The 21,407-nt window shown below is 40.3% G+C and overlaps 1 protein-coding gene across 1 annotated transcript in view; it reads left to right on the top strand.

The window, feature by feature from the left end:
• CAPN7 (calpain 7) overlaps positions 1-21,407 on the top strand; it is a 1,011,285-nt gene that overhangs the window by 279,915 nt on the left and 709,963 nt on the right. The window contains exon 5 of the mRNA XM_044064001.1: positions 6,155-6,355. Within this exon, the coding sequence (XP_043919936.1) occupies positions 6,155-6,355 (201 nt within the window). The remainder of the gene's footprint in view (positions 1-6,154; positions 6,356-21,407) is intronic.

A 21,407-nucleotide genomic window follows, 5' to 3' on the forward strand; every position in this document is an offset into this window, starting at 1 on the left:
CACACACACACACACACACACACCTTATATACCTAAATAGAATTTGGAGTTGCCATTCCAGTTTTTGCATTTTGAATGTGGAAGGGAAATGGAATGCCTGGTGGAAAAATGCAGACTGTGAACAAAAGGCACCCCAGCAAGAATTAAACTGTAGAACCTCTTACTGTGAGATAACCGTGCTCCTTACTGTGGTGCTGTGCCACCCACTGGTCATCATTACTGTGTGCTAATACATCATTCCCTCCTAATCATATAAATGGTTTACTAAAACCATTCCTTACTTCCATCTACATATAGTGATAGTTGTAAGGTCCAGTTAAATTGTCATTTATATTCTTCAACCCTCCCTTCAAATTTAGCAAGTGACTAAGTCACAGTAACCTCCCACCCACTCTGCATCAGTACCTTCTTCCAGTTATACAGTTTGCCTCTTCAAGACATTACCCAGCAATCCATGTGTCCTCTTCTGTAATTAGGATATAGTTATAGCACAGTGGTGCTGTAGCAGCTAGTCATATGGAGACTTGTTGGCTCTCATTGTTTATATTTTACCTTGATATATTCATTTTTGAATTTTCTTTCTTTTTGTTTAGTGGAACACATAGGTGAAGTTGCCCATTTTAGGGTTTGAAATATGTTCTTATTAATTGACTTGCTTAAGTATCACTGTGACAAAAGAAGATACTGCCAGCACAGCTAGCTGGAATTTTGTAAATAATTATATGTCATTGGTGAATATCGAAATGGTTTATACAAAGCGTTTGTGTCACAAATGTATTAGAACTGTATGTCATGTGTATATCAAACTTCTTGTACAGATGTGTGTGTCAAAAAGGTATTTGCAAAGTGCTCTGTTTGAAATATACCACAGTGTGCCCTACAGGAAGAGAACAGAAATCTTCATGCACTATTGTAACTGTTTAAATGTATATGTCAACAGAGGAAACTGGAGGTTTAACTTCAGTCCAGCAAACTTTAGAAAAATAGCTGAAATTAAATTACTTTATAGGCTAGACAATAAAATAGGCTATCTTTCGGGTTTTCAATGCAGCTAGAGGCACAGAGTCTGTACTAGGAAGCTTTCTGCATTGTCCTTGGAGTGAACGAATTGCGACTTTTGAAGCATGAAGGAATGCAATTGTTTTACGACTTCCAGCATTAGCCAAAGATCTGAGGAAAAGCCTTAGTCTGCATATTTTTTTAGAGGCAGATGCTAAATGCTGCCGTCTTCTAGCAATGGGGGTTTTGGCTTGGGAACCAGAAGTCGGATGACAAGAAATTGTCATTCTGCAAGCTGTCCCAGCAGTAATGCTTTAGATATTATTCTGAGAAGTCTCTTAATGAGACAGAGCATTCTGCATTATGTCTTTGACCTGACAACAACAGGATCCACTCACCACATCTGCCTCGCTCTAATGAGAGCCTTGCTCTAATGAGATAAGTTTCTAGAGAACAGTATAACTCTCTTGGATACAGTTAGGAATATAGTAAAGCTTAGTTTAGATGTTTTCTTTATTTGTGTGAGTCTGTACTGCAATGTTATTTTAAATATTCCTGTGGTTTTGAACTCTGATGTCACTGTGAATATATATTTAGTATTGTCTTGTTCTTTTATTGGAGGTGAAAAGAGTGTCAGATAGTGTGATGCTTATGAAGCTGGAAATTGATGGTGTAATGATGAATGTTGTTAGTACATATGCTCCACAAGTTGAGTGTGCGATGGACGAGAAAGAAAAATTTTGGAATGAGTTGGATGAAATCGTGAGGACTGTACCCAAGGGTGAGAGAGTGGTGATTGGAGCAGATTTCAATGGGCATGTTGGTGAAGGGAACAGAGGGGATAAGGAAGCGATGGGTAGATATGGTGTTAAACAAAGGAATGTGGAAGGTCAGATGGTAGTGGATTTTGCGAAAAGTATGGACATGGCTGTGGTGAATACATATTTTAAAAAGAGGGAGGAGCACAGGGTGACATACAAGATTAGAGGAAGATGCACACAGGTGGATTATATCTTATGTAGGAGGGCCAGTTTGAAGGAGATTGGAGACTGTAAAGTGGTGACCGGGGAAAGTGTAGTTAGACAGCATAGGATGGTGGTTTGTAAGATGACGTTGGTGATCAAGAAGAGGAGGAGGAATGTGAGGGCAGCACCAAGGATCAAATGGTGGAAATTGAAAAAGGGTAATTGTGAGGTGGAGTTCAGGGAAGAGTTAAGACAGGCACTGGGTGGCAGTGAAGAGTTACCAAATAGCTGGGTAACTACAGCAGCGCTAGTAAGGGAGACTGCTATAAAGGTGCTTGGTATGACATCTGGACAGAGGAAGGACGACAAGAAGACATGGTGGTGGAATGAGGAAGTACAGGAGAGTATACAGAGAAAGAGGTTGGCAAAGAATTAGTGGGATTGTCAGAGAGATGAAGTAAGTAGACAGGAGTATAAGGAGATGAGGTGCATGGCAAAGAGAGAGGTGGCGAATGCTAAGGATAAGGCATATGAAGAGTTGTATGAAAGGTTGGACACTAAGGAGGGAGAAAAGGACCTGTACCGATTGGCTAGACAGAGGGACCGAGGTAGGAAAGATTTGCAGCAGGTAAAGGTGATAAAGGATAATGTGGGAAACATACTTACAAGCGAGGAGTGTGTTGAGCAGATGGAAAGAGTACTTTGAGGGGTTGATGAATGAAGAGAATGAGAGGGAGAGAAGGTTGGATGATGTGGGGATGGTGAATCATTAAGTGCAGTGGATTAGTAAGGAGGAAGTATGGATAGCTATGAAGAGGATGAAGAATGGAAAGGCTGTTCGTCCAGATAACATACCTGTGGAAGCATGGAGGTGTTTAGGTGAAATGGCAGTGGAGTTTTTAACCAGATTGTTTAATAAAATTTTGGAAAGTGAGAGGATGCCTGAGGAATGGAGAAAAAGTGTTTTGGTACCGATTTTTAAGAATAAGGGTGATGTGCAGAGCTGTAGTAACTACAGAGGGATTAAATTGATCAGTCACAGCATGAAGTTATGGGAAAGAGTAGTGGAAGCTAGGTTAAGAAGGGACATTATGATTAGTGATCAGCAGTATGGTTTCATGCCGGGAAAGAGCACTACAGATGCAATGTTTTCTCTGAGAGTGTTGATGGAGAAGTTCAAAGAAAGTCAGAAGGAGTTGCATTGTGTTTTTGTAGACTTAGAGAAAGCATATGACAGGGTGTCTAGAGAGGAGTTGTGGTATTGTATGAGGAAGTCGGGAGTGTCAGAGAAGTATGTAAGCGTGATACAGGATATGTACGAGGGCAATGTAACAGTGGTGAGGTCTGCGGTGGGAGTGACGGATACGTTTAAGGTGGAAGTGGGATTACATCAAGGATCAGCTCTGAGCCCTTTCTTATTTGCAATGATGATGGACAGGTTGACAGACAATATCAGACAGGAGTCCCCGTGGACTATGATGTTTGCAGATGACATTGTGATCTGTAGTGAGAGTAGGGAACAGGTGGTGGAGACCCTGAAAAGATGGAGATATGCTCTAGAGAGAAGAGGAATGAAGGTCAGCAGGACTAAGACAGAATATATGTGTGTGAATGAGAGGGAGGATAGAGGAATGGTGAGGATGCAAGGAGTAGATTTGGCAAAGGTGGATGAGTTTAAATACTTAGGATCAATAGTTCAGAGTAATGGTGAGTGTGGAAGAGATGTGAAGAAGAGAGTACAGGCAGGATGTAGTGGGTGGAGAAGAGTGTCAGGAGTGATTTGTGACAGACGAGTACCAGTAAAAGTGAAAGGGAAGGTATACAAGAGGGTAGTGGGACCAGCTGTGTTACATGGGTTGGAGACAGTGGCATTGACAAAAAGGCAGGAGTTAGAGCTGGATGAGGCAGAGTTAGACATTAAGATTTGCAGTGGGTGTGATGAGGGTGGACAGGATTAGGAATAAGTATATTGGAGGGTCAGCCCAGGTTGGAAGGTTTGGAGACAAAGCAAGAGAGGCAAGATTACGTTGGTTTGGACATGTGCTGAGGAGGGATGCTGAGTATATTGGGAAAAGGATGCTAAGGATGAAGCTGCCAGGTAACCGGAAAAGAGGAAAGCCTAAGATAAGGTTTATGGATGTGGTGAGAGAGGACATGCAGGTGGTTGGTGTGACAGAGCAAGATGCAGACAACAGGAAGAAATGGAAACAGATGATCTGCTGTGGTGACTCCTAACGGGAACAGCCGAAAGATGATGATGATGGTGTTCTTTTATTGTTTATTATTAAATATATTTAAACCTTTCATTGTGACTGATCTGTGTAGAGAAGTTTTGAGAGTACTTGCATATTTACTTGGTGACACTGTGTGGGCCACTCATAATAGCCTTGCTCTTGGTCAAACTACCATTTGGATTAGTATTAATATTACACAATAAGATTGGACACCCTTTGTTAAGGGCCTTAAAGTAGCTGATAGGCAGTGGAAATTACCTTATAGTCTGGGCAGAAGGGGGCATAGCTTGTAAATCTGTGGCAGCCTTTCTCTCTGTGTGTGTGTGTGTGTGTGTGTGTGTGTGTGTGTGTGTGTGTGTGTGTGTGTCTGTCTCAGCATCAGCTCCTTGGGCAGGGACTTGAAGCACTGGTTGGACAGAGAGGGTGCTAGAGGTCTTGACTTGATAACACAGCTGACTTCTCAACTTTATAGCTGAGCCAGTGTGTAGGCTTATTGGGAATCTGGAGGAAGAGATAGAAACCAGCCCCAGATGGACTATGGTCTCTGTGTGCTCTTAAGGGAAATTGCACTTGTTGCAGAGAGCTGCATCTGGAAATACTGTGTTTGCACTTGTCATCCTGTCAGTGAACTGCTGCCAGTGGTGAGGATTGAGGCTTCTTGATTACTGGTCCAGTGGAGTGTCATCACAGGCACCATAAACTGTATATAATGGAAATTGCTGGGCACGAGCCAGGATTTGTGGACTACACTGAGCTTGTCAATATTGTGTTGCATTAGTCTCTAGGCTTGATTATCTTAGCCACTGCCATGATCTTCCTTTATGTTGTTTTCCAAATTATTTTCTTCTTTCTAACTAATATTGCTGCATTTATGAGTCAGGATTATAATGCATGTTACCTAATGAGTTTCTTCAACTTAGAATTGCATAGTGCTTTGTAAAGTCACCTTTTAGTCTTTTCAGTATCTCTCCTTAACACCTTTTTTTAAGCAGCTGATAGCCGGGAAGTTAAATATGTGATAATGTGGAGATCAAATGATAAATAGCCAAGATGATAAGCAAATAGTTGCCCTTGAATCTGGTGCCTGCCATGCATCCATACATTAGCAGGTAGGCAATAACACATATATTTAGGTTTTAAATTTTCACTATCAAGTATCACAGGCGAGACATTTGCAAACGATCAGAACCATGTTACCGTATGCTACTTACATGTTAGTTTGCAAACAGGTAAAATAAAACATTCCTCTCAATTGTACTTGACTATTCTTACTTGAATGTTACACAGTAGCACTTCAAGACAGTATTGCTGTATGTTTCTTCTTCATCAAATAATACACCAGACGATATTTGCAATTGTAAAATAATATCAAATAATCATAAATGAAATGTAATAAGCAAATGTTGGCAAGAACAGTTTAGTACATTTTCATGAGTGTATATCCACTGTATGAAGTGTTGTTTCTCAAACGATCTCCTGCTCCTACCACCTTAATGCAACACTACCAGTGCCCCACAAGCCAAAAATTAAACATTAGTAAATGATTTTTTTGTACTGTTTTATTTTTGGTTTGACCTAATTGTTTAAACATGGCACTGGCCTACTGTCATTCCCTTCTAAATAACATACTAAGATGTTGGTAAGGGAAAGGTATGATTGCTTAAGGGCTGAATAGATGCCCTTTTATGAGGTTCCACCAGGACCTCTAATGTCACATCTTGTTTTATTAATCATTCTAGAAGATCAGCCCAAGTAACAGTGCTTTTCTCCATTTTTAGCGCAACATAAGTGTGTTTTTGAAATTGACTTTGATATTAAGGTTATCTGTTACACATTTCTGTTTTCCTTCTCTAGGCAATTTTCCTTAGTATTTCAGTTTTAAAGTTTGGATTGTAATAAATATGTGCAGGCCAAATAAAATTTCACAGTTAATGTTTCAGAATTTATTTCTTCTAGTGCAGAAAATCTTAAGGAATCCACAACAAAGCTGTCTCAAAAAGACAAGTCAGCAACACCTAAGTCAAGTCAACCTGTCCGGAGTGTACAGCCGCTCGGTCCTGATTTCAGCCTAAATGACAAGCCCCAGTCTACAAGACCCGTGCATGCAGCTGAACCTCGGGGACAGAGATACTCAGCAGAGGAGATTGAGGTACTTAGGTAAGACTGTTATTTAATGTTCAATTCTAAAACTGATAAAAAAAAGTCTTCAAGAACCTGTGCTTACCCAAACTAATGATGGTTTAGGATTGAAAATGTCCCAAAGCTTTGAAAACTTTGTAACTTTTGAAGATCTTTCTCTGTGTTCATCCATCAGTTAATAGATTTTTTGAGAAAACTATCATTGCCTTTGTCCTCTGGATAAGAGGATTATTACTAAGGAGTAAATAGATATGTCTCACAGAGACTGCCACTACTCTGGAAAAAACTCCCAATTCATGTTAATTAGAGCTCCTCAATCACTCTATTTAAGTGCAACCAGGACACCTGGATTGAGACCATGGGTTCACCACTGGGGTGACACCTGTGTCCCTCATGGACAGGAGCAGCTGGTGCTGATCAAAGATTCACTATGAAAACAATCAAACCATCTAACAATTGTCAATTAGGGAACAGTGGTACTACATGGCTAGACTTGTAAAGGCCCTAGGGCCATTAGACTTGTGACCTCCTTTCATATAAGATTTGTTGAATTCAGCTAACAGCCTCTAGCTATCCCTTTGGAAGTTTTTCAATTCTGAAACTGGATACAACTATACCTTCTTGTTTGATAGACTGCAGTGGATATAAAAAGTGTACACACCCCTGTTAAAATGCCAGGTATTTGTGATATAAAAAATGAGACCACAATAAATGATTTCAAAACTTTTCCCACCTTTAATGTGACCTATAACCTGTACAATTCAATTGAAAAACAATCAAATCTGTTAGGGGAAAAAAATAAAAAATGTATAGTAAGCTGGTTGCATAAGTGTGCACACCCTTAAACTAATACTTTGTTGACTCACCTTTTGATTTAATTACAACATTCAGTCTTCTTGGGTACACACCTGCCATCAATTAAAGAGAGACTGATTAACACCAAATAAAGTTCAGTTGTCCTAGTAGGATTTTCCTGACATTTACTCAGTTGTCTGCTCAGCAAAAGTTATGGTTCACAGAGAGCTTACAAAGCATCAAAGGGATCTCATTCTTAAAAGGTATCGATCAGGAGAAGGGCACAAAAAAATTTCCACAGCATTCGATATACCATGGAACATAGTGAAGACAGTAATCAAAAAGTGGAGAAAATATAGGACAACAATAATTTTGCAAAGAACTGGACCTCCCTCCAAAATTGATGAAAAGACAAGACGAAAATTGGTCAGGGAGGCTGCCAAGAGAACTACAGCAACACTGAAGGAGCTGCAGGAATTTCTGGCAAGTACTGGTTGTGTACTGCATGTGACAACAATCTCCCATATTCTCCATATGTCTGGGCTATGGGGTAGGGTTGCAAGATGGAAGCCTTTTCTTACACAAAAAAAACATCCATGACCAGATAAAATTTGCAAAACAATACGTCATGTCTCCCAAAAGCATGTGGGAAAATGTGTTATAATCTGATGAGACCAAGGTTGAACTTTTTGGCCACAATTCCAAAAGGTTACGTTTAGCGCAAAAACACTTTGCATCACCAAAAGAATACCATTTCCACAGTGAAGCATGGTGGTGGCAGTATCATACTTTGGGGTTGTTTTCTTCTGCTGTAACTGGGGCTTTAGTCAAGGTGGAGGGAATTATGAACAGTTCCAAATACTAGTCACTTTTTGCCCAAAACCTTCAGACGTCTGCTAGAAAGCTGAAGATGAAGAGGAATTTCACCTTTCAAAATGAAATGACCCCAAACATGCATCCAAATTAACAAAAGAATGGCTTCACCAGAAAAATTGAAGTTTTGGAATGGCCCAGCCAGAGCCCAGACCTAAATCCAGTAGAAAATCTGTGGGGTGACCTGAAGAAGGCTGTGCCCAAGAGATGCTCTTGCAGTCTGACAGGTTTGGAGCACTTTTGCAAGGAAGAGTGGGAAAATATTGCCAAGTAAAGATGTGCCATGCTGATAGAGTCCTATCCAAGAAGACTAAATGCTGTAATTAAATCAAAAGGTGCTTCAACAAAGTAGTAGTTTAAGGGTGTACACACTTATGCAACCAGTTTATTGTACGTTTTTTTTTTTTTTATATTTTCCCCTATCACAGTTGTTTTTCAATTGAATTGTACAGGTTATAGGTCATATTAAAGGTGGAATAAGTTTTGAAATTGCTTCTTGTGGTCTCATTTTTTTATTTCACAAAAAATTGGCATTATAACAGGGGTGTGTACACTTTTTATATCCACTGTATGTGACAATGTGAGGTATTGCCAACTATGCCATGAGAAGTAGGGCAGTGGATGTCTAATATAGGCCAGCACAGCTAGCTGGAAGTTTGTAAAGAATTATATGTCATTTGTATATCAACCTGATTTGTACAGATGCTAGTGTTGAAAAATGTATTTGTAAAGCTGCTTGTGTTATAAATGTACAAACAGTATGCCCTGCTGGGCAGAAAAAAAGAAATATACATGCATTATTGTAACTGTTTAAATGTATATGGTTTAACAGAGGATATTGAAAGAGAATAGGTTAATCTCAATCCACCTTACTTTGAAAATAGTTTGAAATTAAATTATCTGGTTTAGGCCATAAAGATCGTATCTTACAGTTCTCAACGCACTCAGAGACAAAAAGTCTGTACTAGGAAGCTTTCTGTATTATCTTTGGGGTGACCTAATTGCTACTGTGGAAGGGTAGAGGTTTGACATTGTTTTATGACTTCCAGAAGTTGCAACAGATTTGAGAAAAACTCTATGTGTATGTATTATTGACACGTATATGCTAAATCCTGACAGTTTTTAGCAATGAGGGTATCATGCGAACCAGAAATCAGATGACCAGCTGTCATTATGTAGTTTAGGACAAAAATGATATTTAATACTTGATGAGACCGAAGTCTCATTGCAGTCTGTTTTTAGAACCTGACAAAGAAGGACACCTCTCCTATCTTGCCTTGCTCTAGTAAGTGAACCAGGGAATAGAAATTCTTTAACTCAGTCAGGAAAATATATTGAGATTAGTAAAGTACTGTTTTTCTGTATTTTTGTGAATCTGTTCATCTGTGTTATTTTAATATTTTCTGTTGTAACGCTGGTGTTTTTTGTAAGTAGATATTTAGTATTTTCATGTCCTTTTATTATTTATTATTAAATATATTTAAACTTTTCATTGTGGCTTTTCCTGTAGAGAATTGTTTTAACCTTTGAGAGTACTCGTGTCTATTTTGTGACTCTGTGGTCACTCCTGAAAGGCTGGCTGTACTGGTCAAAACACTACCATTTGTACTAATATTAATTTCACTCAGTATAATTGGGTACCCTTATAAGAGCCTTAGAGTAGCTGGCTTTGGAGTGTCTGGTGGCAGTAACTACCTTATAGTCAGGGCAGAAGGGGGCATAGTTAGTAAATCTGTGCCAGCCTTTCCCTGGTGTGTGTGTGTGTGTGTGTGTGTGTGTGTGTGTGTGTGTGTGTGTGTGTGTGAGGACTGATTGGAGCAGGGACATGAAGCACTGGTTTCACAGAGAGAGACTGATGGAGGATTTGGCTTGAACACTCGGCTGAGGACTCAACTGTACAGCTATGCCAGTAAGGAGTCTTACTGGGGGATATGGAGAGAGAGAGAAATTAGTCTGCAGACTGAGTGTGTTCCCTGTGCCCTGTTAAGAGAAATTATTTTTGATGCAGAGAGCTGCATCTGGAAATGCTGTATCTATTTTTGTTCCAAGTGAACGTCCCTCTCCATTGTCCATGGTAAGGATTCAGACTCCTTGATTACTGCCCCAGAGTGGGGACGTCAGGGACTAGACTTGCATCTTATCCATCCTAAATACACAAACTTAACTGCTGTGATTTAGGCATACCATTATTGTATTATCCTGTAATTATATCCCTGCTTGCTTACTTAAAATAGAGCTATTTATGAGTACATATATTATTAAAATACTGAACTGCATCCATACAAAACAGTGCATATTGACTTTGTCGAGCCTGATATTTGTAGACCTGTTGTACTGTAAAAGAAGGCAGTACTCTTATATGTATATCAAAATGATTTGCATTAGGAAATACTTATTGGAAGGGGTATAATTATAGCCAAAAGCAGAATTGGTTTTCTGGTCAGATGTTTTCAGCAGTCAAGCATGATTAAGAGCACAAGGATGCAATCTCACACCATGACCATCAGAGGGCAGATTTGCTGTAAAAGAGAATGGAGAAGACCATGTGATACATTCTTTTTGCAGCCTGCATTGAGGTAACCAGTCCTTGCTACTTCTTATGTTATATTTTTGTAGCATTTTTGATATATTTTTGATTGTGCAACTTCAGAAAAGTCAGATTTTTTTAGTCGAGTCCCCAGATGATGTGGACATCCTACAGAAGGGCCTCATTGAGACAGATGCCTGGTGTCAGAGGCATGGCCTCAAGCTCAATGCCAAAAAGTGCATTGTCATCCCCATTGGTAAAAACTCTGTGTCCATGAACTACCACATAAATGGCAGTCTACTTAATGCCAAATGTGTGATGAGACCTTGGGACCTAGGTGGACAGTAGTCTCTCCTTTGATAATCACATCGCCACAGTAGTCAGGAAATCCTTCTGTGTGGCACACCTCATCACAAAAGGGTTCTCATCCAGGAAAAAAGAGGTCATTGTTCCCCTCTACTTGGCACTCATTAGACCCATTATAGAGTACGATGCTCCTTTTGGAATGCACCTCGCAAGACATCTGCAGCAGCTGGAAAGTCCACAGAAGTACCTCACAAAGAGGATTACTGGCCTCAAACAGATGCCCTACACTGACCGTCTCAAAAAACTCCAGCTTTACTCTATAGCATATCGCCTACTCCGAGGAGATCGCTGCCTAACATATAAAGCTGTGTTAAACCCAGAGCTGTTGGACATGCTACACTTAAAGAAATCCCAATCCCTCCGAGCTACACGCTCTAGGGACCTAAACATTGTCACCACAATAAACAGGACATGCTGGAGGGATAGATTCCTGTCCCAGAGACTTCCTATACTCTAGAACAAGCTACCCATATATGTCAAGCAAAGTTCCTCATTAGCACTCTTCAAGAAAAATCTTGATGAGTGGATGGGAAATAGGAAATACACCCTGGGGATCACTTCTTTGGTACTGCTCGACAGGAGAACAGGAAGTTAACTTTCTTGGGTGGCATAAGCCAGGGAACCTTGTTGGCTAGGCTTACGTAGGCCCTTGGGACGATAGCCTAGTACCTACCTATGAACCTAAGTGATGCAGAGCCATGGCTATGGTCATCCAAATCCCCTGTAGATTTTTAATCTTTTGTTTTGTTTGCAGGAGGAACACTGTATAAGAAGTTATGAACACTGCTATAGTCGATGAAAGGCCTTAGCCAAAAGAGCTTGGAATATACATAGGGGTTTTTTGTGTATTTTTAGAACACAAAAGATGATGGTACTTTCTTCCCTCTTTTCTGTACCTTCCATTTCAAGGAAACACACACAAAAATCTAAATATGAAATGGGAAATAATTAACTGTCAGACACTGATTAAGGGTAAAGATAAGAAATTATACGTTGTGGCACTACCTTGGTTATATCCCAGTGTAGACTTTTCTTTGCAGCACACTTTATTAACTCAATGAAACACATCTCACTGCAGCTGCTGTAAGAGTTTTGGGTTAGTATTAGGCTAACTGCCCTTGCGAGCCATTTTAAGCCTAGGCAATTATTCCTTGTGAGACTCAAACCCTGCACCTTGTGTTTGTAAGGCAAACACCTTAACCATTAGGCCACCCTCCCAACCCCCTGTTCACTCGTAACAGAAGTTGGAATTCAGGAAAAGAAAATGTCCCTCAGTAGAAACAGAGGTAAATCCCAGAGGTGAAATAAGAAATCCAAACCAATGCGCAGCTAGACAAAGCAATCCTTTAATAACACACAAAAAAATCAACACGCACAAAGCACCTCAGACTGAGCGCTTTCACCTGCTAACAGTCAGGCATCATCAGAGTCATATTGTTGCAGTTCAAAATACATTTAAATAAGGAACCAAGTACTGATATCATATCCTGCTAGTTTAGCATATAAAAAAGATTTGAATATTTAAATTCTTGGCAGAGAAAAAACATTTTTATATATAAAAATTCTAACTGTTAAAATACACACAAAAATACGTTGAATAAAGTAAAATTAACTACTGTTTTTACATAGTACCGTAAAACCACAATTTTTGCTACTAAGATACTTATGAATTCAAATGCATTTTTCAGCTGATATTGAAGTACATAGCATGCATCATGTACCAATTACAAAAATATTTTTTGGTGTCTTTCATATATTTTGCAAACACTTTAAGCATGCTAAAACACACTTCTATTTATACACACTTATACACATTGGGCCCTCATTTTTAATACACCAGCCATGGAAATGGACTCATTAATGCCTGGTTTAACCTTGGAATTTAACCTTAGTTGCTATTCCATTTCCTTCACCTGCAAACACAAATCCCGGTCACGTCCCCTGGCATCGGTGTATACTCTGTTTATTACAAAGAAAATAAACTTTTTGAAATTAGCACAAACAAGACTGTGTGTATAAAGCACTAGTTGTTTTTGCATTTCTAATGTCTCTATTGTGCTCCATAATTCTCTCATGCAACCTCCTAACTGTCTTCCCCACATAAAATGCGGGGCATGAGGTGCATGTAGCCAGGTATTCCACTTATTTGGTATTACAGTTGCAGCACCCTGGACACCTCAAAGTCTTATTGTAAGAATCTACCTGAACATATGGTCCATTGTTGATGAACTTGCATGTTGAACAGCTTCCACACTTGTGCATCTTGGATACTAACAAATTCCTAGTCATACCAGCGTCCTTTTCTAAAATATCTTTGATATTCTTGGGCTCAAGACCAAGTCTCTTCTGAAAGTCAGCATCAAAAACACCTTTCCAAGCTCTCCTGATACATCGTCTTAGATCAGGGGCATCATGATTGCATGGAACCACCATAGCATCAGACTTTTGTAACATGTAAGTTGGTATCCAAATTCATCCTACTAACACACTCGCCCCCAGAATTGTCCAAACTAATCTTCAGAATAGGTCTAAATTTAGTGGTCCGATTTCTAATGACCTCCTTTTGAGTATCAAGCAAGAGCTTAATAGGGTATCCTCTTTCCTTAAACATTCCTATAAGTTTGTAAAGTTCCTTGTCAAAATCTAAATCACAACTCGCCAATCTGGATAGTCGAACCATCTGATCCTTCACTATGCTCTTACTTTGATGTCCCGGGCGGCAACTATCAATGTAAAAGTGTATTACTATATGTTTCCTTTTTAAATATGTTTGAAATTAATGCTCCTGAGTTGTTACCTTTAGTTAATAGAATATCAAGGAAATCTGTTTTATGGGCATGAACCCTGTAAGTAAATTTCAAATAACTAAAATCTCCGTTCATATAGTCTAGGAATTCCACAACTTCTTCTTGTGTACCTTTCCAAAGCACAAGTATGTCATCCAAAAATCCAAGTGGTTTATAGCAGGGGCAGGAATATCAAAGATATTTTAGAAAAGGACACTGGTATGACTAGGAATTTGTTAGTATTCAAGATGCACAAGTGTGGAAGCTGTTCAACATGCAGGTTCATCAACGATGGACCATATGTTCAGATAGATTCTTACAATGTCCAGGGCGTTGCAAATGTAATACCAAATGAGTGGTATACCTGGCTACATGCACCTCATGCCCCACATTTTATGTGGGGAGGATGGTTAGGAGGTTGCATGTGAGAATTATGGAGTACAATAGAGACATTAGAAATGCAAAAACAACTAGTGCTTTATACACACACAGTCTTGTTTGTGCTAATTTCAAAAAGTTTATTTTCTTTGTAATAGACGGAGTATACACCGATGCTAGGGGAGGTGACCAGAATTTGTTTGCATGTGAAGGAAATGGGATGGCATCTAAGGTTAAATGCCAAGGCTAAACCAGGCATTAATGAGTCCATTTCCATGGTTGGTGTATTAAAAATGAGGGCCCAATGTGTATAAGTGTGTATAAGTAGATGTGTGTTTTAGCATGCTTAAAGTGTTTTGCAAAATATTTGAAAAACACAAAAAAAAATTTTTGTAATTGGTACGTGATGCATGCTATGTACTTCAATATCAGATGAAAAATGCATTTTAATTCATAAGTGTCTTAGTAGTAAAAATTGTGGTTTTATGGTATTATGTAAAATAGTAGTTAATTTTAATTTATTCAGAGTATTTTATGTGTATTTTAACAGTTAGCATTTTTATATATAAATGTTTTTCTATGCCAAGAATTTAAATATTCAAGTCTTTTTATATGTTAAACTAGCAGGATATGATGTCAATACTTGGTTCCTTATTTAAATGAATTTTGAACTGCAGCGATATGACTCTGATGATGCCTGACTGTTAGCAGGTGAAAGCGCTCAGTCTATGGTGCTTTGTGCATGTTGATTTTTTGTGTGTTATTAAAGGATCATTTTGTCTAGCTACGCATTGGTTTGGATTTCTTATTTCACCTCTAGAAGTTGGAATTCAATCTATTTACCTTCTTTTCCATATCAACTCAGGTTTTCAAGAAAAGTTTACAAGAGGTGAAGCAGTCAAGGGATAAGCTGCTGGTTCTCCAGTTTTGCAAGTTAGAATGGTGTCCAAAACAGGAACTTTCCAGCTTTTTGAAAAGAAAACCAGTGGGGGCACTTCTATAAATTCTTCTCAACAAGCAGAAATCCCACAAGGCTCGATACTAACTCCACTACTCTCTTCTGTTGTTATAAGTAAACCATACCTCTCAATATTCTATCACAAGAAATGTGAACAAATCCAAAAATAATGGGGGCAAAGGCCCAAAAATAAGGAGAGATTTTAAATACTGCTCTTATAAACTTAGAAAGTTGGTAGAATAACAGGATGTCTATTAGCATGCATTTTATGAAGGATATGAAATCTGAAAATAAATGTATATCATTATTTAGTGAAGTCAGTCCTCCATGATTCACCAGATAACCATAAATTTTATGACAAACTGACCAAACATATGAGACAAAATTCTGGACTTTCTGCAAAAATCTGGAAGGTTGAGAGGTATGAAATAAACTTCACATTCATCTTCATACCCTGCCCTTATTATTATTATTATTATTATATACAATGGTCATCTTTTGATATGTCAGCAAACTAATACACATTCAAAACCAATTCCTAGTTGACCTTTTGTCACTCAGCACCTGGCTCTTTTTCAGTAAACTTCTGAATCTGCATAAAACTAAACCAGTGATTTTGACACATACTAAAAACTAGCAAAAAAAAAAAATCCAAAGAGCCTCAAAATTATAGATGAAAACTACACCTATCAAAGCCACCAGTGGTTTCAAGTGCTTGGATTTATGCATTGATCATATGTTAAATTTTCAACACCACATTAAAAAGACCAGAAATCAATTACCTAGTATTCTGGGCCCCAAAGATTTCCAGATTCCTCTCTTACCAAGTAAGAATTGCCATAGATTAAGGTATTTTGTTTTTACAAGTGGAATATGGTATATCTGTAACAGCCAGGGCCTCTATGATAAATTCCATGACTCTGCAAACTCTTAGCAAAAATCTGCAAATTCATAGCAAAAGTCCCAAAACAAGAACATATTTTCCCCTCTATAGGAAAAGCTAATTAATGCTCATAAACAAAGATCTGACCTTCTACTGCGTGCCCTAATCTGTGAAGTCCTGTACGTAGAGACCCTTATTTTGCTGTCATCTAAACTCTGGGTGGTATTAATAGTGTGGCAGCTTGCAAATACTTAAAGCTTATGAGAAAACATTTCCACTACATTCAAATGTAAATGAACTAAGGAAAAGTGAAGGCATTTTGAAAAACATTCCTCCTTTGGGCAAAAGCATAAAATATCTAAAATCAAGGATTAAGTACTATGTGAAAATTGTAAGCTTCGTATTACTTCACATATATTTTTGAAGATTAGAGATGGATGCAGCTATGAGTACTCACATTTAAAATACCTAAGGCATGTTGTGGACTGCTCAGCTTTTATTGCTGATATTTTAAAAAGTAAAGTGTTTCAATATATTTTTATATGGGGATATCTTTATGTGGATACCAAGATAATTTCATTAAAGAATAGAAAGGGGTAATAGGAAAGATTGTAAAAGGGGAGACAAAACAAAGAGGGGAATACAGAGGGAAGAACATCAAAACAGATGTGCCAGAGGAGGTGGCAGAGAAGGGGCACAGTGATGTTCATCGTGTTACCCTGCTGCAGTCATCACACTTGGGTTATCCTGTCGTCAGGCGGTCCCGCAGTCGGCCTGAATTCCAAAGTCCTGGTCCGACGTCGGTTGCCATCGCTTCTTCCCTGACGTCAGTGTGCCAGGGGTATATAAGAGGCATCTGACGCCATTTTCTTCAGTCTTTCTTGCCGCGCGGTGCCTGAAGCAGAAGCAGTTCGCAAGTGCCAGTCAGCCGACACCTGAGATTTTCAAATCGAATTTCAGTCCGAAGTCTTCAAAGCTAAGTACCCCATTTGGGAACCTTTTCTTGCCTCAGTCCGATGTCAGAAAAAGTTAACAATTGCATTTCTTGTGGGAAGCAAATACCTCATAAGGACTTTCATTCTTATTGTATACCTTGCCTAGGCCCAGACCACGATGTCACTGGTTGTCGGTTTTGTGCTAGGTTCAGTAAGCGAACTATAAAGCGACGCTTTGATTTTGCACGGCACTACTTCGGTAGGAAATTTAATTACACTATGCCGTCGGAGCAACCGACTACCGGCGTGCATAAAAAAATGCAAAGATAAAGACAGGCAGCCTAGATCCAAAACAGACTCCGAGGCCTCGGCTGGGCTGGTCTCCGGTTCTCCGGTTTTCAGTGAGGTGCCTACACAGCCCCTGGAGACCACAGAATTGCAACCCCAGACCGCTTCGGATTCCCAAGCAGAGAGTTCTAGGCCGATGCAGCCATTTTCTGTAGACCCTACCGACAACATTGCAGAAGGAGAAGCCGGTGCTGTGGAAACACCTTCGGTTTCAGAAGGTGTCTTCAGACCGACTACTCTCACCATAAAATCTTATGCTAAGCTTAAGACTCCTCTAAAACCAAAAAAGACTGCGCATCAGTCTCCACTTCAAAGCCCCATGCCTAAGAAACAGATGCTTAAAATGGCTGAAGATTTGATTTCTTTAATTAGGGGTTCTCAACCCCCCCCCCCCCCAGACAAAAGGCCTAGACAAGAGGAGGATTATGCCTCCTCTGATCAAGTGTCTGTTTCCTCAGGCTCCTCTGAGGAACAGGATTACTCATTTCCCCCTTATGAAGATTCTGATGCTGAAGATTCCATTCCCTCAGCTTCTCCCCATGAAGACTATTCCTTTGGGGAAACCTTACATACTATGAGGGACCATTTCCACTGGGAAGGTCAGGACTAATCTGACTCAAAGGAAAGGCTCAGAGAGTTTCTTTTACTCCCCCAGCACAGGCCACTTGCTATCCCTCCAGTTTTGGACATTGTGGATGATGTTTACTTAGAATCTAGTCTAAATCCAGATTCTCTGCCTCCTGCTCCAGCCAAACCAGACAGATATTATAGAGTGCCTGACTCACACAAATTCCTTTACAAAAGCCCTGTTGCTGACCCAGAGACAATCTCCCAGGGTCCCAAAGGGGCTAAGGCTTCTATGGCTAAAAATCCAGTACCGTCTGAAAGGGACTCCAGAGCACTAGATAGGTGGGGGAAGAAGGTCTACACCTGAGCTACTGTAGCTATGAGAGCACTAAATTGTCAGTTTCACATGCTGAAATACCAGCAATTCCTAATCTCTCAAATAAACCAAAAGATGAGCACGCACCCTCAACAGTCTGAATTCAAGGAAATGCAGGATCTGTTGCATGCAGCTGAACAGGTGGGCAAACATACTTTACAATGTGGATTTGATTCCTTGGAAGCTTCCTGTAGAGCAGCTGTTACTGGGTCTGTTATACGTAGGCATGCTTGGTTAAAGGAACAAACTCTGCCTGATCATGTTAAAGTAAAGTTACTAGATGCACCCTTACAGCAGGATGTCTTATTTGGAGTTAAAGCAGAAGATGTTTTAAAGAAAATGGAGGATAAGGCAAAATCTATGCAGACAGTCAAGATTTCTTACAAGTACAACCCCCACGCTTCAGCAGAAATTGGCCAACAAAAAATTGGTCCTTTCCAGCTTCTGACAGACCACAGAGGGGTAAATACAGACGCCCAAGGGGCAGAGGTCAAGCACAAATCCCTTACAAACCTCGCCAATGGGGCACTGCAACACAGAAGGGAGGAGAAGACAGGTCCCAAACTACTAGAAGACAAACACAATGACTTAAACCTCAAACTGCCAAGCAAAGCTCTCTTGGCAGCTCCCTTGGGAGGAAAATTAGCACTTTTTGCAGACAACTGGCGCATCATCACAAAGGACAAATGGGTCCTAGACATTATCTCACAAGGACACAGATTCCATTTCCACACCTTGCCAAGGATAAAAGGAATGCCAAACCTGCCACAAAATCAATGGGCAGAGGCACAAAAACAAATTACAGCTCTCATGGACATGAGAGCCATTCAACTGGTACCTACACAGGAGCAAGGCCAAGGATTTTACTCAAGGCTCTTTCTAGTCCCCAGAAAGGACAATGCTTGGAGATCCATTCTGGACCTTTCAATTCTAAACACCTTCTTGCAAGTACCCAAATTCAAGATTCTAACACTACAGCAGCTTCTTCTCATGTTGGGCAAGAAAGCTTGTCTAGTAACGTTGGACCTCAAGGAGGCATACCTGCATGTCCCTATCAGACAAAATTGCAGAAAATACCTTTGTTTCATTGCAGGTACAACCCATCACCAATTCTCTGCACTACCCTTTGGCTTATCTACTGCACCCAGGGTCTTCACAAAATGCCTGGCACCAGTAATTGCATACTGCAGACAAAGAGGAATTCAAATATACCCATACCTGGACGACTGCCTCATCCAAGCCGAAAGCAAGGACATTCTCTTACAACATCTGGCTTTTGTAAAACACCTTCTAAGTTGCCTAGGGTACACAGTAAACGAAAAGAAATCAAAACTAGTGCCCTCACAAAATATGACATTCCTGGGTGCCAGCTTGAATACAACGGCCCAGATGGCTTATCTGACGCCAGACAAACAACTACAACTTACTCAATACTTCAAAATAATGGCAACAAAGACCCAACTCCCTGCAAGAAAAATTCTGCAGGCCTTGGGCTTCATGGCATCTTGCATACTACATATGAGGAAATTACAATGGTACCTGAAAAGCGTATGGACTCAACACAGCCACAGCTTGGAAACAATGATACTTCTCATTCCCTGCCTTCAACAGGATTTTCTATGGTGGTCACAGGCATATCACCTCAACAAGGGTCAGCCTTTCACCTTACCCCCAGCCAGGCAAACTATGACAACAGATGCATCGGACTATGCCTGGGGGGCACACATGGCAGGACAGTGCGTTCAAGGCATATGGACTGCAGATCAAAGAAATCTGCACATCAATCAAAAAGAAATGCTAGCTGTACAGAATGCTCTGACAGCCTTCAAGGACCTCTTACATCCAGGACAGCTTATAATAAGGACAGACAACACCACAGTGATGTGGTACATAAACAAGCAAGAGGGTACACACTCCTTCCCTCTGTGCAGGCAAGCAATGACCTTGTGGAACACAGCACTGGCTTACCAAGTTCAATTACAAGCTCAATTCCTGCCAGGAAAAAAGAACACATGGGCAGACGACCTAAGCAGGAACATCATAGATCCCCACGAGTGGAAACTGGATCCACAAGTATTTGCAATGATAACCCAAAAATGGGGGCGCCCGGACATAGACCTGTTTGCCAACCCCCAAAACTATCAGCTATCAAAATTTTGCACCAGGACATTTCACCATCAAGCTTGGAAAGTGGACGCACTCTCATTCAGTTGGAACATGCTGACAGTATATGCCTTTCCTCCATTGCCCCTTCTCATAAAGGTGCTGCTGAAAGTCAGGATGGAGAGACCACGGATGATACTCATTGCTCCAGACTGGCAACGCAGCACTGGTACTCGCTACTAAGGAACATGGCCCACGGCCCACCGTGGATTTTGCCACAAATTCCTCATCTGCTCACACAGCGAGACAGTCAAATTCTACACAGCCAGCTCAAAACCTTAAATTTGGCTGCATGGCAAATCACCTAAGCAACCAGCCAGCTCCTCTTTCACAAACTGTTATGGATGTCATTCTGGAGGCCAGGAGGCCCAGCACCAGGAAAACCTACTCAGACAAATGGAAAAGATTTTGCGCCTGGAACCAAGCTAAAGGCCAAAATACCCTTTAGCCGGACATACCTCAGATTCTACAATATTTAACTGAGATGTTGCACAAAGGGCTTTCTTTTTCATCTATTAAAATCCACGCCTCAGCTACTTCCGCTCACTACAACATGGATCCTCCCTTATTTTAAAATCCACTTCTAAGGCAGTACCTCAGAGGGGCCAAAAACATTAGGCCTCCTAGGACAGCACCAGCACCAACTTGGGACCTCAACTTTGTTCTGGAAAAACTTACGCTGCCACCTTTTGAGCCAGCTTTCTTAGCTGATTTAATGTTTATATCATGGAAGACTGCCCTGCTGCTTGCAATTACTTCAGCCAGAAGAGTCTCAGAGCTATAGGCACTAATGGCAGTAGAGCCTTTCCTCATTTTTCATCAAGACAGAGTTTCTCTATGAACTAACCCCTCCTTTATGCCAAAGGTGGTATCCAGTGTGGCTCTAAATCAAACCATCCATTTACCCACCTTCTTCCCAAATCCACAGAACAAAGGATAAAGACTCCTGCACTCCTTGGACATTCACAGGCAACTACGTTGCTACTTGGATAAAACTAAGGTTTTCATAAAATCTGACCAGCTTTTTGTATCCTATGCTACAGCATCACAAGGAAAGGCTATCTCAAAACAGACCATTTCCAAATGGATAGGACATTGCATACGTTTTTGCTACA

This window comes from Protopterus annectens, chromosome 2.part2 (assembly GCF_019279795.1).
Source record: "Protopterus annectens isolate FY-2018-M chromosome 2.part2, PAN1.0, whole genome shotgun sequence".
NCBI lineage: Eukaryota > Metazoa > Chordata > Ceratodontiformes > Protopteridae > Protopterus > Protopterus annectens.